Source organism: Budorcas taxicolor, chromosome 15 (assembly GCF_023091745.1).
Source record: "Budorcas taxicolor isolate Tak-1 chromosome 15, Takin1.1, whole genome shotgun sequence".
Taxonomy (NCBI): Eukaryota; Metazoa; Chordata; class Mammalia; order Artiodactyla; family Bovidae; genus Budorcas; species Budorcas taxicolor.
This window is the reverse complement of record NC_068924.1, coordinates 30,905,165-30,920,018: the sequence shown is the minus strand read 5'-3', so window position 1 is coordinate 30,920,018 and position 14,854 is coordinate 30,905,165. Positions and strand designations below refer to the sequence as shown.

Sequence of the window (14,854 nt, the reverse complement as noted above, 5' to 3'; positions counted from 1 at the left end):
CAACAGCATCATCAGGAGTCTGGCCACAGACATCACTAAATGACAGTCTGGAGCCTCCACATGCTCCCTCCCTGCTGACTTCTCCCCCAAAGTGTCCCTTGTAAGCACCTTCCAGCCCTTGTATGATCTAGTGTTGAGCTGGGCCTGGAGAATGCTGGAGTCCAGGCTGGGCTGTTTTTGGGGGGAGGGGCTGGCTCACAGAGGGGGTGCTGGCAGCAAAGGGGCACCAGGGAGGGGCCTGGTGGGCACTTACTGCGGGCCCCGTGAAGGGCACGTGGTCACAGTTCTCCTGCCAGGACTGGTTGAGGCTCTGTGCAAACTCTTGGAAGAAAGCGTGGGACTGGTTGAAGATGGAAAAGCCCAGAATGTTGACTCGATCGTCCACGAGACTGTCCATCCGCTGGAGCGAGAACTCCTGAAAGACGCAGCAGGCAGGGCAGAGCAGGGTCAGGGAGGGCAGGGTGGGTGGGCTCTGCGGGCTCACAGCTGGGGAGTGCAGCCTAGCCAGATGGACACAAGGCCAGGTACTCCGCTGGGCGTCAGGGTCCGGGGATGGCAGAGAGTTCTTTCTCAAATAGCTCACAGGGTAGGGGTGCAGGGGGGGAGAAAAGAGAAATGAGCAGAATGATCTCTATGAAAGGCATGTGTACGATGCTCTGGCTGGAGAAAGAAAGAAAAACACGAATGAGCTGGGGGAGGCAGGATGCTGTGTGCGGAAGGTGTGACCCGTGAGCTGTCTTGAAGGGTGCTCAGGCATTTTCTGGGTGGAAAATGTGAGTGGACCAAGGCTATTCCAGACGGAAGTCACCATGGTCACAAAGACCTAGAGGTGAGAGAGTGTGTGGGCACCTGCGGGATACTTTCACAGAAGCATCGCTCTTCAGAGCGCATCCACAGAACATCAGACTCACCTGGGTATCTTTTTTAAAAAAGTGATGATGCCTGCATCCCACCTAACACCAACTGAATCCATTATCTCAGAAGCTGAGGCCCAGGACTCGGTATTTTTAGTAGGGTCCAAGGTCATATGCACTTTAAAGTTTGAGAGTCACCAGGATACGTGAGGGTGAGGTGACCGTGAGAGATGGAGCGGGAGATGTCAGCAGGGGCCAGAGCACAGGGCTTGGTTCCTGGGTCAGGGAGCTTGCACTTTATCCTGATAGTGATGGGACCTGAAGGCTCAGCCAGCCGAGGAGTAAGAAGATCACGTTGTATTTCTAAGAATCTCCACCTGAACATCTGCAGGTAGAGCTGTGCCTTCATTTTATTATTATTATTTTTTATTCATTTCACAAATATTGAAGTGCTAATTATGTGCCAGACATGGGCACAGAGGATGTTCTAGACACGGAATATATATGAACAAGAAACACATTTCCTGACGTCCAGGAACTTGCAGGTTAGGGGACGAGACAGACTGTAAGCAAACAAATAAACACGTATACTGTCAGATAGGGCTCCCGGTGGCACAGCAGTAAAGAATTTGCCTACAATGCAGGAGCCACAGGGAGACACAGTTTCGATCCCTGGGTCAGAAAGATCCCCTGGAGAAGGGTATGGCAACCCACTTCAGTATTCTCGCCTGGAGAATTCCAAGAACAGAGGAGCCTGGTGGGCTACAGTCCATGAGGTCAGAGAGTCGGACACAACTGAAGCGACTTAGCACCCAGGCACCGTCAGATATCTATGGGGGGTTAGGGTGGGCGTTGCTCCCCGAGATGAGGAAGTTAAGGAAACCCCATGTGGGGCAGTGGCATTTAGACACTCAAGGGGATTCTCCCAGGATGTGTGGGCCTCACCCAATCACGTGGCTGGAGCTATGGTTTCACTCAGCTAAAAGCTGCAGGCATGAGTCTCAAGGAGGTCAGTTAGTGTCACAGGGAGAAGCACCCCTATCTCAGGCAGGGCTGAGGTCAGAGCCCTGGACCCCCAAAGTCCCCCTGGTCCTATACAGGGACACCAGGCAAGAGAGTGTGGGCTATTCAGCTCACCAATCCCCGCTCCTGAAATAATGCCTTCACATGCAGGTCAGGTCATCCTTGTGCATTGAATTCACATTCATCACACATTTATTCCACATGCCTCGCACACAGCTCTGCACCCTCTGGGCACATGGTTGTTAGACCCCAGGACTAACCCATCAGCCACTCCGTTTGACATGACAGATGGCAGGTGCCGTGGGCTTGCTTTGTAGCTGAGCAGAAACACGGCTCTTCTTCAGGCGGCCTCATTGTCTTAAGACTTAGTTCCTCCAGGCCCCTGTCACGTCCCTGGCAAACTCACTCACTCACATCCACGGCCACGGCCAAGCCCTCGGGCCATGGGCCTGCGCTTTGCCTGGAGTCCAGCCTCATTAGCTGCAGCTTGCAGACTGAAGTTACAAAGATGCCTTTGGAGCCACCAAAGGCTGACAGCATGGAGTGGGATGAGGATTAAGTGTCTTTTGGATCCTGCCACATCCCCGTCAGGGGAACCCAGACGTGTCAGAGAATGTGTTGATTCATAAGCTGATATGTCTCCCGTCTCTAACAGGGCAGCTGCCCATGCGCTCTGGGCTATCAACAGACACAAGGGTGCAGATGGCTAACGAGGAGAGAGCACCTGGCAAGGACGGGGTGGTGGGGTGCAGGGCCAGGCTGCTGTCAGGCGACTGAGGGGCCTCCCCGGTTGTAGTTGGTGTGGGCGGAGCTGAAGATGTCCCCTCTCCCTCGGCTTCTGTGTCAATGTGGGCAGCTTGTCACCACCACCACCCACTGCCCTATCCTCACATGCACAGCAGGGTGGAAGAAGGCCCATTTCAAGGAAGCCCTGATAGCTCAGTTGGTAAAGAATCCACCTGCAATGCAGGAGACCTTGGTTCGATTCCTGGGTCGGGAAGATCCCCTGGAGAAGGGATAGGCTACCCACTCCAGTATTCTTGGGCTTCCCTTGTGGCTCAGCTGGTATAGAATCCGCCTGCAATGTGGGAGACCAGGGTTTGATCCCTGGGTTGGGAAGATCCCCTGGAGAAGGGAAAGGCTACCCACTCCAGTATTCTGGCCTGGAGAATTCTATGGACTGTATAGTCCATGGGGTTGCAAGGAGTTGGACATAATTGAGCAACTTTCACTTTCACTTTGACACCCTGATGTCTAGACTCACAGTGGCAATAGGGGGGACACATGGTAAGCGCTTTGGGTTCAAATCCAGGTGCTGCACTATACTGCCATGTGTGATCTGGGCTTCAGATCCTCATTTAAAGCGGCAGCTACAATGACAGCAACCTCAGAGGTTGTTCAAGGAACAAGTAATAGGCACGCACCAGGTGTATCATCTCTGGCACATAAGACATGTTCAACATGGGACAGCTACGAACATGCTACCACAAGATTGTGGGCAGCTTCTAGCTTCCTACTTCTTTAGTTCCACTCGTCTTGGAAACCTGAGTTCAGAGGGCATTTCCTTGAAACGCATGACCCAAGCTGAGTAAGAATGGATGAATTAATTACAGACACTTAGAGACAGCCCATCCCAAAGCCAGACAACCTGCCTTCCTGCCTTTTAATAACTACCTTCTCATCCTCCAATTATATTCTATTTTCAAAGGCCCCCTTAAGATAAAAAGATCCAGGAGCTTGCTTGATAATCCATCCTATTTATAACGACTCATGGGAGAGCTTGTGAAAGGACAAGAAAGGGGTGGAGTGTGCTTTTATTGTAATTTCCCAGGACACTTCAGGCTTCTATTCTCTAAGCATCTTCATTGTTAGGAAATGCTTCTTTCTGTCTAAACTTACACTCTTCTGCTGCTGCTGAAGCTTGGTATCTAAGTGAAAATGGGAAACAGCTGCCCACTGCCAGTTTGTACACAAAGAAAATCTTCTAAGTTCTAGTATTTCCCAAAGTGTGTTTCTTAGGACACTAGCTTTTCTGGGAAGTGTTAACAGAATTTTCAAGAAAACAAGTTTCCATGTTCAAATAAGGGGAGCAAACCTGGCATGTTCTAACCACATGTTCAAGATTGACAATGCACACTAGCACATTAAAGGGTTAAAGAAGTCCCACCGTAAAGCAGCTTAGTTTTGTTTAACCTGGGACTTTCTAAACACTAACCATGGAACACGTTCCCCACCAAAGCTATGGATGTCTTGCGGGAGTGTTCTATAGACTGTGCAGTGGGAAACGCTGTTTTAAACATGCAACATAGTCATGCACAGACGTGAGAGTTGGACCATCAAGCAGGCTGAGTGCTGAAGAATTGATGCTTTCAAACTGTGGTGCTGGAGAAGACTCTTGAGAGTCCCTTGGACAGCAAGGAGATCAAATCAGTCAATCCTAAAGGGGATTAACCCTGACTATTCATTGGAGAAGGAAATGGCAACCCACTCCAGTATTCTTGCCTGGAGAATTCCATGGACGGAGGAACTTGGTGGGCTACAGTCCACGGGTCGCAAAGAGTCGGACATGACTGAGCGACTTCACTTTCACTTTCTTTCATTCATTGGAAGGACTGATGCTGAAGCTCCAGTTTTTCGGCCACCTGGTGCAAAGAGCTGATACACTGGAAAAGATCCTGATGCTGGGAAAGATTAAGGGGAGGAGGAGAAGGGGGTGACAGAGGATGAGATGGTAGGATGGCCTCACTGATTCAATGGACATGAGTTTGAGCATTTGATAGTGAAGGACAGGAAAGCCTGGCATGCTACAGTCCATGGGGTCGCAAAGAGTTGAACATGACTTAGCGTGTTCAACAACATGAACATGAACATGAACAACAATTCTAAACGTATTTAGGGAAATATGAATCATAACCCCCAAATCAAGTCATAGGGAGGGTATCATTTGTCTGAGAGGGTATTATATATGATCAACCAGTTTCAGGATGAGAGGGGAGCATAGACTCTCTGGCTCCTGCTTTCCACCAAGAGCTCTAGCCAAGAATGCACCCTGGCCTCCTCCAGGTGTCCTGTGCTCTCCAGGTGTGTTCCCTGGCTGGCTGTGACCTTAACTGAAGTGACAAAGTGTTAGGAGCCCTGGGATAGATCAGGTTCTCATGGGAACCTTGGTTCTCTTATAAATGTGCTGGGGAGGGAAATCTTAAGGTCTCTGCTCCCAGTGTGAGTAGATTCTACCACTGTCACGAGACCAGAGGAACCGGGGTGAAGAACAGAGCCCGTGGCCACCTGGTAAGGCCGAGTGTGGCACAGAGGCCAAGATCAAGTCTTCAACTACTCCAAGAGCATGTGGTTTTGTGATAGCACTTGCAGCGCCAATATATTTTCATGTCCATGGCCTCTTCCTCCCAAGGCCTGTGTGTTCCTAAGAGCAGGGCTGTACCTGACCCGTTCACTATTTATTTATTTTTGGCTGTGCTGAGTCTTCACCGCTGTTGGACTTTTCTCTAGTTGTGGCAAGTGGGAGCTACTCTCTAGCTGCAATGCACAGGCTTCTCATTGCAGTGGCTTCTCTTGTTGCCAAGCAGACTCTAGGGTGCATGGGTTTCAGTAGCTGTGGCATTCGGGCTTAGTAGTTGCTGTTTGCAGGCTGGGGCTCAAGAATTTGGGCTCAGTAGTGGTGGCACACAGGCTTAGTTGCCCTGCAGCATGTGGCATCTTCCCCGACCAGGGATTGAACCCACGGCCCCTTCATTGGCAGGCAGATTCTTATCCATTGTGCCACCAGGGAAGTCCCCCATTTAAAAAAAAAAAAAAAATCTGGCTTCACCCAAGGGTTGCAGGATCTTAGTTCCCTGACCAAGGATCAAACCTGTGCCCCCTTCATTGGGAGTTCAGGGTCTTAACCACTGGACAGCCAGGGAGGTTCCCTGACTCATTTCTGAAACCTCCACTGCACCCAGCATAGTGCTTAATACCTGGAAGCTGTTTGGTGAATGTTGCTTGAGGCTGTGGATGGAAGATGCTTCAAAGTCCTGGGGTCCTCACTATGCCTGACTCTGCTCAGAAGGTATAAGAACATGAGCAGGATGGTGACCAGCCCTTGATTGTTCTCTGCAAGTTACATTATTTTATTTTGAAAAGCAAATTCCTGACAGCTTGGTTTCTTATCACTGGGCTTTCTCATTTAAAAAGTTATAGATGTGCACACATCTGTGTATGTGTGAGCATATGGGATCGTGTGTGCACGTGTATCCTTCTGTATACAGTGATTTTCAGGGGACTGAATAGCTGCAATTGAAGGTCAGGTCATGACCGCAAGTGAATGCTGGAGAGTGTTACCTGAAATTGAAGGGTGTTTAGAACAGGCCTGGGAGGAAGGCTTCATGCATAAAGGATAGAGAGCCACATGGGCGCTGTGGATCAGCTGAATGGCCCCCTTTGTCCGGCAGCTGTGACACTTCCAATGTCCTGGTTTGCCCACGGCCTTCTACTCCAGTCAGTTGCAAGGACCACTCCATCCCCCTACAGCCTGCTCATCCACCAGGCCAGGAGCTAGGGCAAGCTGAGTGTGGGCAGCGGGATGGAGGGGTGAAGGACAAGGTCAGCCAACTAAGGTTAAAAGTACAAGGGTTTTTCATGATCTGGACTCAGCCTCTGTACTTGACTTTAAGGAGAAAAACAGGAAATCAAAACATAGGTCAGACCATGTCCTGGGGTCAAGTCCATCTCCTAACCCTTTACTGTCTGGGCCTGGAGGCAGGTGAAATGGGGAAGTGGGGGAAGGGCATTTCATACTCTCTGCCCAGAAGCCCTTTCTCCTTGGTTTCTTCTCCCAATTTCTGAGCCCCCAAGGGCCTGACCATTGCCAGGGCCACCTAAGCCAGAGACTTCAAAGGCAGCCTTCACCCCCTCTTCTTTCAATTCTATGTCTAGTCAATCCTTTCACATCTGTCTCCTAAATTTGTCCTGTATCTCTACCCCTTCCTTTCCAATCCCCAGGTCAGGCCTTCCTCATCTCTCCTTTGTCTATTAAGTAACCTACCCCTTGGATCTTGGGAGACTCAGCCACGACACAGCACAAGTCCCAGCTGCCGTTCACACGGATGGCAACGTGCATGGCGCCCCCTGGAGTCGTGCCATGTGGCGATCCTAGCAGGGGACAGCAGGATATAATAAAAAGAGGTTTTGAAATAAGATAGTCTGTGTTCGAATCCTGTTTTGCCACATACTGGTTAGGTGATCTTGGACAGCTGAGTAGCCTCGCTGAATTTCGTTCTGCTCACCTATAAAATGCAGATCAGAGCATCCACTTTGCAGGGATAACCCATGGCTAGTGCAGTCCATCCTCCACGCTGTCCCTTCTTCCTTCTCCTGGTCCCCACACTCCACTTAGGTGTGGACAAAGTAAACTACCTGGCCTGGGGGTTTCTCCTCCCTTCTTCCCTCCCCTCCTCACCCTGCAAGAAGCTATCCTTAGCTACTTGTCAAATAAGAAAAGTTTTGCCAAGTCAGTCACCATACGGTGTTAATTGCTTGGTGTGGCTATTTGTGTGGAGACAGAAGCCTTGAGTTGCAGTTCCAGACCTTCCAACCATAAATAATCCTAACAAAGCAATAATTATAATAATAATAACTGTGACGATTTATTGACCACCACCTGTGTGCCTGGCAGAACTAGGGACTGCGTGTGCAGGATCTCAATCCATTCTTACAGCAGCCCTACCACAGGGGAGTTACCAGTGTCGATTATAGCTGAAGAAGCAGAGACCCAGAGGAATGAGTGGTTTTCCAAGGTCACACAGCTGTAAACAGACCCGGGCCCAGTGGTTTATATGTTTGTACCCCTTATGCATCCCTGTGAGCGGGGCATCGAGGGTCAAGGGTACTACGAGTTCATGCTGACTGTGCTGTAAAAGAGCTGGCAAAATTGAATTAAAATTCATTTCAGGATATACAACTCGACTTTAATAGCAATGACTTCTGGTCTAAGATTTGCAGCTACAAAATGAACACTGGTTGTCCAAGAGAGTAAAGAGATTATCCAACATCAGCTAAATCTCTGCCTGAGAAATATTTTAATTACAAAGGGTCCTGGGGATTGGTGTGGGCTCCAGACTGAGCAATTAAAACTGATCTTGAGAACATGCGAGAGCTGAGGTTTGCCCCATGCCATGTCTGTTCAGCACAAAGAATCTCAGGAAGGAATACGAGACAACACCAGGTTTCAGGTGGGGAGGAATTAGAAATAAATGCAGTATAATCGGATAACCAACAAGGACCTACTGTCTAGCACAGGGCACTCTGCTCAGTGTTATGTGGCAGCCTGGATGGGAGGAGAGTTCGGGGGAGAATGGATACATGTGTATGCATGGCTGGGTCCCTTCTCTATTCATCTGAAACTATCACAACTCTGTTAATTGGCTATAACCCAATACAAAATAAAAAGTTTTTTTATAAAAGAAAGAAAAGCATTGTGACTGAAGACATGAATGGCTAACGTGCATAGAGAAGTAGGCAGTTAAAATCAGCTCCATGAACTTGGCTGGCTTCAGCCAGGACTGGTTTAGGAGCTTTGGTCATCCCTGATCACCATCATCTGAGCCACAAAAGCTTTCCTGCTGGCCTGTGGGTGGTCTTGCTCATTGCTATATCTCTAGCCCAGTGAAACTTAGTGAAACCAGAAGCTGGTTCTTTGGTTTCATTAAATGATGAGGACAATAACTGTGCTGGAGGGAGTGGGTATGGCTGTGGAGTCACAACATGTTAGATCATACACTGTCTGCTGGTATTTTGTCCTGGATTTTCTTCACTGGAGCTTCACTGGAGTCCCAAATTCCAAAAACCAATCTCTGCTTTTTAATTTTTCAATCTCTTTATTTTAGTCTCTTTTCATTAGACAGGACTCTGTTACAAACTAGGGAAAATCACACTTCACAGAGTTGGCTGTGAGACTTAAAAGAGATAACAGTGATATATAGGAAAGCACTATATGGATCAGAAATATGAAAAGAACTCCTTGAAATTATTAGTATTGCTAGTATAACAATACATTAGCTCAAGGAAGGCATTGCGTGTGCACTTTCAGGCATCATTAACAGGAAATGAGGAAGACAGGGTGGGGAGGGAGCCTTCTGTCTTCCCTACAGATTAGTCATGGAGGAAGATCTCTCTGATCTTGCATGGAGGCCTGAGAATTCAACATCTCCCTTCCTGCCAGGGCCACAGGCAACTATTAAAAGTGCCACCCTGATGACACCTCTACAGCCTCGGCAGTCTCTTTGGATTCCACTACCCACAGCGAGTTGGGCTTTAACTGTCCTTCTCTGCAGACCCTTTGCTCCAAAACTGGTTCATATTCACACAGTGGTGTTTTAAGCAGTCCCTCGTTCCTCTGTTGCTTTCACCCAAGACTCAGCCTCTGATCTCTGCTTCGTGCTCAGGCCTGGCCCCTAACTTCCTGGGAGAGGAGACCAGCAACCTCTTATCACCCAAATCAGAAGTCATTTATTAAACATTACTTTGTCATTGAGGATCATAACATTAACTGCTTCCATTGGCACAACTCTACAAAACTTCTAAGGCACTTTCCCACACCTCTTCCGGTCCTCACCAGCACACTTGGTGTGGAGAGAGTGGGTTTTAGTCACATACCCAGTTGATGGAAGGAGAAACTGAAGTGCCTAGGAGTTAGGTGTCTTGCTCAAAAGACAGACTGGGATTAAGGTCCAGGTACTTGGCATTCAAGATCAGCACTTATAATTCCATTCCTCCCTCCTGGGGCCCAGCAGTAGGTTAAGTCAATAGTAGTAGTAATGTTAGTTCCTCAGTGGTGTCTGACTCTTTGCGACCCCATGGACTGGAGCCCACCAGGCTCCTCTGTTCAAGGAATTCTCCAGGCAAGAATACTGGAGTGGGTTGCCATTCCCTTCTCCAGGGGATCTTCCTGACCCAGGGTCTCCCACAGTGCAGGCAGATCCTTTACCATCTGAGCCACCAGTGAAGGATACAGTATAAACTCAAATACACAAGCCCTCCACTGAGGTTGTTCATGACTGACAACTTTCCCAGGAGTACTGAGAACACCAAAAGCTTCCAGTTTCTTAAGCCATTATTACGAAGCTGGAATAATGGAAGCTATCCTTGACAATATCACTCCTAAACTTGTACTTCTTGTTGTTCCACCCTAATTGAATCCCCTCCCTTGGTTTCCTAGTTGTGAATGTCACCATCCTCCACGCATCATTCAGGCTAGGATTTGGAGCTCATTCTCCACTTCTCCCCTTCTCACGCTCCCATCTCATCCATGCTTGTAGGCACTAGGTTATTGTCACTGGAAACGCTGTTCCTCTTTAACATCTCTTGAATCTGTCCCCTGCTCTCCATCCCTACCACTTCTGCCTCAAATCAGATCTTCACAAGCTTGTTCTTGGACTTTGAATGAATTGGTTTCCCCTCCTCCAGTTTTGCCTTTCTCCAGCTTCCTCCTTCATGCTACTGCTCAAGAGCTCTTTCTCAACAATTCATTTGATCACAAATCCCTCTCCACCTCCCAACGCTCCTTACTGCACTCAGGACAAAAACAAACCCCTTAGCTGGACATATGTGTCTTTTCATGCTATGATTCCTGTCTACCCCTCTGTTCATTCTTCACCTTGACTTCCTCCATCATCCAGGAACAGGCCACTGTCCTCACAGGTATACTCATCATCACTTAAAGCTTTTTATCCCATCACTGCTCAGTCACTCATTCATTCATTCAGACTCTAGCCCACCAGGCTCCTCTGTCCATGGGATTCTCCAGGCAAGAATACTGGAGTGGGTTGCCATGCCCTCCTCCAGGGGAGCTTCCTGACCCAGGGATCAAACTCTCGTCTCTCCCATCTCCTGCATTGCAGGCAGATTCTTACCTCTAGTGCCATCTGGGAAGCCGTCATGAGTTTGTTCAAAGCAACTTCCCAAGAACTGGGTGCTATTGGAGACAATGTATTTACAGTAGCAGCATCTACCCGGGAGGAAAGCATATAGAAAGAAGTCAAGGTTGTTGACTGAATGAATTTAGGAAGGGAGCACCTGTCAGGCTGTTTCTTATCTTACTGGATGGGCAGCTTGGTCCTTTAACTTTCAAGGCTTTTTCCTTATGAGCCTATTCATTTTCCCTTGGGACCCAAAGTTTGGGGGAGGCCAGGACCCAAGCCTTTGTCTTTTAAGTGGCCTCTTAGGGTCTTCCCTCATTGTCCAGTGACTAACACTCTGCTCCCACTATAGGGAACCCAGGTTCAAACCCTGGCCAGGGAACTAGATCCCACATGCCACAACTAAGGGTTTGCATGCTGTAACGAAGATTGAAGATCCCACGTGCTGCAATTAAAACCTGGTTCAGCCAAATAAATAAATAAAAATTGAAAAGAAAAAAACAGTGGCCTCTTAGCCTTTCTCGAGAAAGCACTGAAGCCATCAGGAGTCCAGAATCTCCTGGGTACCTTCACATCCTCTCCCTCCCTCCAGGTACCTGTCTGTCTATTTATCTGCATCACTGCCTGTGCTCTCTGCATTCTAGGTGATTGCTTTTTGTGTAATAGGTCTTTGAAGAAAGTAGCAGCTGGGAGGTTAATTCACACCTGTCAGTGAATTCCATTTAATGGGAGATTTGGTTCTAAACCTCCCTGCTCCCAGCTTTCCTGGATCCTTCTCCCTACGTGTCTCCTCTTCATGTATCCCCATGACCTGAGCATGAACAGCCCTTCCTCCCAGGAACCTTGTCCCTTCTCTGCTTTTCTTTCCCAGCATGAGTCTACAAACAGGACTTCAAAAGCAGACTGTACTGTCTTGTCCAGCGCTCTGGTCCCTGCACCTTACTCTGCGCCTGTGCTTAGCAAGTGCTCAAACATTCATTATATGAATTCATGATCATCTGCAAACATGCATCAGGGTGGAAACACCTTTACAAAGACTTCAGTCATTTGCTCCCAGGAAGAAGGAAGGCAGAGGCCAGGGAGGGGAGAACCCTCCCACCTCCACCCCAGTAGCTATGTCTTCATCTTAGCTTTAGAAATGTTCTGTGCCTCTGGGAACTAAGTAAGTGGTTACTAACTGTGATGCCGAGAGTTCAATGGATCAAACTGATAAAATGGTAGAGGCTCCGTGTTCTCCCCTTGGGCTGTGGGGCACCATTGCTTTTCTGCAGGCCTGCTTCCTCTATCAGGCACTGATGCCTCACCTCTGAAGTCCCCTGCACTCAGGGTCCACTGATCAGGCCTTCTGTCTGCACCGTGCTCCCCCTCCCTCCCAACTCATTAGCCTCAGGTTTGTAGAGACACAAGGCCCTCCCTCCCCCATCTTAGCAGGCATACTAGGAGTTGTTGGGGAAGATGAGTGACACTGTCAATCAGCAGCCTCAGCCTCCTCCTCCACCTCCTCCAGCCACCTCCTCCACAATCAGGAGCCTTAGCCTCCTCCACAGGGAGGTCCTGAGGGGCTCCCACAGGGGCAGGGCATCTTGCTGTTTATGACACACTTGAGATCACTCAGCAAGTATATGACTAAGGCTAGACCAGGATCCTGGAGAAGGCAATGGCAACCCACTCCAGTACTCTTGCCTGGAAAATCCCATGGACGGAAGAGCCTGGTAGGCTGTAGTCCATGGGGTCGCTAAGAGTCGGACATGACTGAGCGACTTCACTTTCATTTTTTTACTTTCATGCATTGGAGAAGGAAAGGGCAACCCACTCCAATGTTCTTGCCTGGAGAATCCCAGGGATTGGGGAGCCTAGTGGGCTGCCGTCTATGGGGTTGCACAGAGTCAGACATGACTAAAACGACTTAGCAGCAGCAGCAGACCAGGATCCAAGCCACTGGACACTCAGGAGGGAAATGGACATAACAGGTGATTTTTCAGATCTTGGCTATTTTGACTCATTCTAAACAAAACAAAACAACCCAGGAATCTCTTCTCTAGGACACACATCATTTTGGGTACCAGGAACATACCAGTATGCAAACCTCTCTCTGTCAAGGTACTTATCCTTAGTGGCAAGTGGAGGCAAGTCCCAAATAGTGCTGAGCTCAAGTGCCAGGGGCACAGAGAGAGGCAGCATGGCCACAAAAATGACTGCTGATTTTCCCAAGCTGACAGCTCACTGCAAGCTGAGGCCTGAAAGGTAAGCAGGAGTCAGCAGGCAAGGAGGTGCAGAAGAAGCTTCTAAGACAGAGAAGTAGTGGGATGCACAGAGCTGTGGAGGAGCAAGGCACTAGCTCAATGCAGGGCATTGCAAGCCGCCCCATCTGGCTGGGGTGCTGAGCAGCAGGGAAAGGCACAGCTAGAGTCAGAAGTCCATTCCAAAGAGGCTGCTTTGGGGACTTCCCTGGTGGTGCAGCAGTTGAGAATTCGCCTTCCAGTGCAGAGGACGCAGGTTCAATCCCTGGTTGCGGAACTAGGATCCCACATGGCATGGGACAACTAAGCCCACATGACACAATTATAGAAAGTCCATGCGCTGCAATAAAGACCCAGGGCAGCCAAGATTTTAAAAATAAACTTAAAAAAAAGGAAGAAGATGCTTTGGACTTGATCCTCGGGGTAACAGGGAGCTCCTGCAGGGTTTTAAGCAAAAGAGACATATCATCAAGAGTGATGTTGCTGCTGCTGCTGCTGCTGCTGCTGCTAAGTCGCTTCAGTCGTGTCTGACTCTGTGCGACCCCAGAGACGGCAGCCCATCAGACTCCGCTGTCCTTGGGATTCTCCAGTCAAGAATACTGGAGTGGGTTGCCATTTCCTCTTCCAATGCATGAAAGTGAAAAGTGAAAGTGAAGTCGCTCAGTTGTGTCCGACTCTTAGCAACCACATGGACTACAGCCCACCAGGCTCCTCCATCCATGGGATTTTACAGGCAAGAGTACTGGAGTGGGGTGCCATTGCCTTCTCCGAAGAGTGATGTTAGGAAGATTTTAACTCTTGGCCAAGATAAAAATCCAGCTTTGAAATTCACAGGAGAGGCGTCCACCATGCAGGTGATGGCTGGAGGCTTCAGCTGGACAGGCAGGTGTCACACTTACTGCTGGGCTGTGAATGGGAGCTGTCAGCACCGCAAACACAGGGCTGGGGTGGGGAAAGCCACAGATGGTGATTAATTGAATGGCTGATGCCTTTGATATTGAGGGAAGCCTGATGCTGGAGAGAGAGGAGCTGCTTAATAATAACAGCACTTGCTCCTCCTAATGGTGCTTGTAATACAATTGCACTTATAATGTAATAATAATAATAATATGATTTGCCATAATGTATTTTCTTCTCAGTCTCTTTGTGCTTTCCAAACATTCATTGCATCCCAAGCACTCTTCTCAGCAGGGCCCAAATTCCCTAGGGCCAGACTATGAGGCAACTTCAGCTGTCCCAGGGGCCTCAGTTTCCTCTTTGCTCTGGTTCTGTCTTCCCTCAGGGGCTTGCTTACAGAGCATCATCGGGAGTCAATGTGTATGCCACCCACAGAGCCACCCAGTAGGTTAGCAGAAGGAATTTGGGTCCACCATCTATCAGGGGATGTACCATTTGCTGTCCCAAGGTCTCCAGTGCCTTGCTCCTGTTTTCCTGACAACTTCTCTCCTTGTCTATCCTTTCACCAGGCAATGGGGGGTGGAGGGGAGGGTGCGGAGGGGTGGGGGAGCAAATGAAATAAACTAATTTGCACAATTAGTGCATGAGGTAGGCAGGATTCTAAAGAGACCATGCCCCACATATACACATAGGAATGAGAGTGACTGTGATGAATTTTACTTCCGTGATTAGGCTATGCGATGTGGCAAGCACATGCTCAGCCGTGTCTGACTCTTTGAGATCCCCCGCCAGGCTCCTCTGTCCACGGGATTTCCCAGACAAGAATACTGGAGTGGGTTGCCATTTCCTCCTCCAGGGCATCTTCCTGACCCAGCTTCTCCTGCAGCTCCTGCATTGGCAGGCTGATTCTTTGCACTGACTGGGCCGC

At 49.0% G+C, this 14,854-nt stretch overlaps 1 protein-coding gene across 1 annotated transcript in view; it reads right to left on the bottom strand.

The window, feature by feature from the left end:
* Nucleotides 1-14,854, bottom strand: part of GRIK4 (glutamate ionotropic receptor kainate type subunit 4) — a 343,900-nt gene that overhangs the window by 124,981 nt on the left and 204,065 nt on the right. The window contains exon 7 of the mRNA XM_052652431.1: nucleotides 254-415. Coding sequence (XP_052508391.1) covers nucleotides 254-415 — 162 coding nt within the window. The remainder of the gene's footprint in view (nucleotides 1-253; nucleotides 416-14,854) is intronic.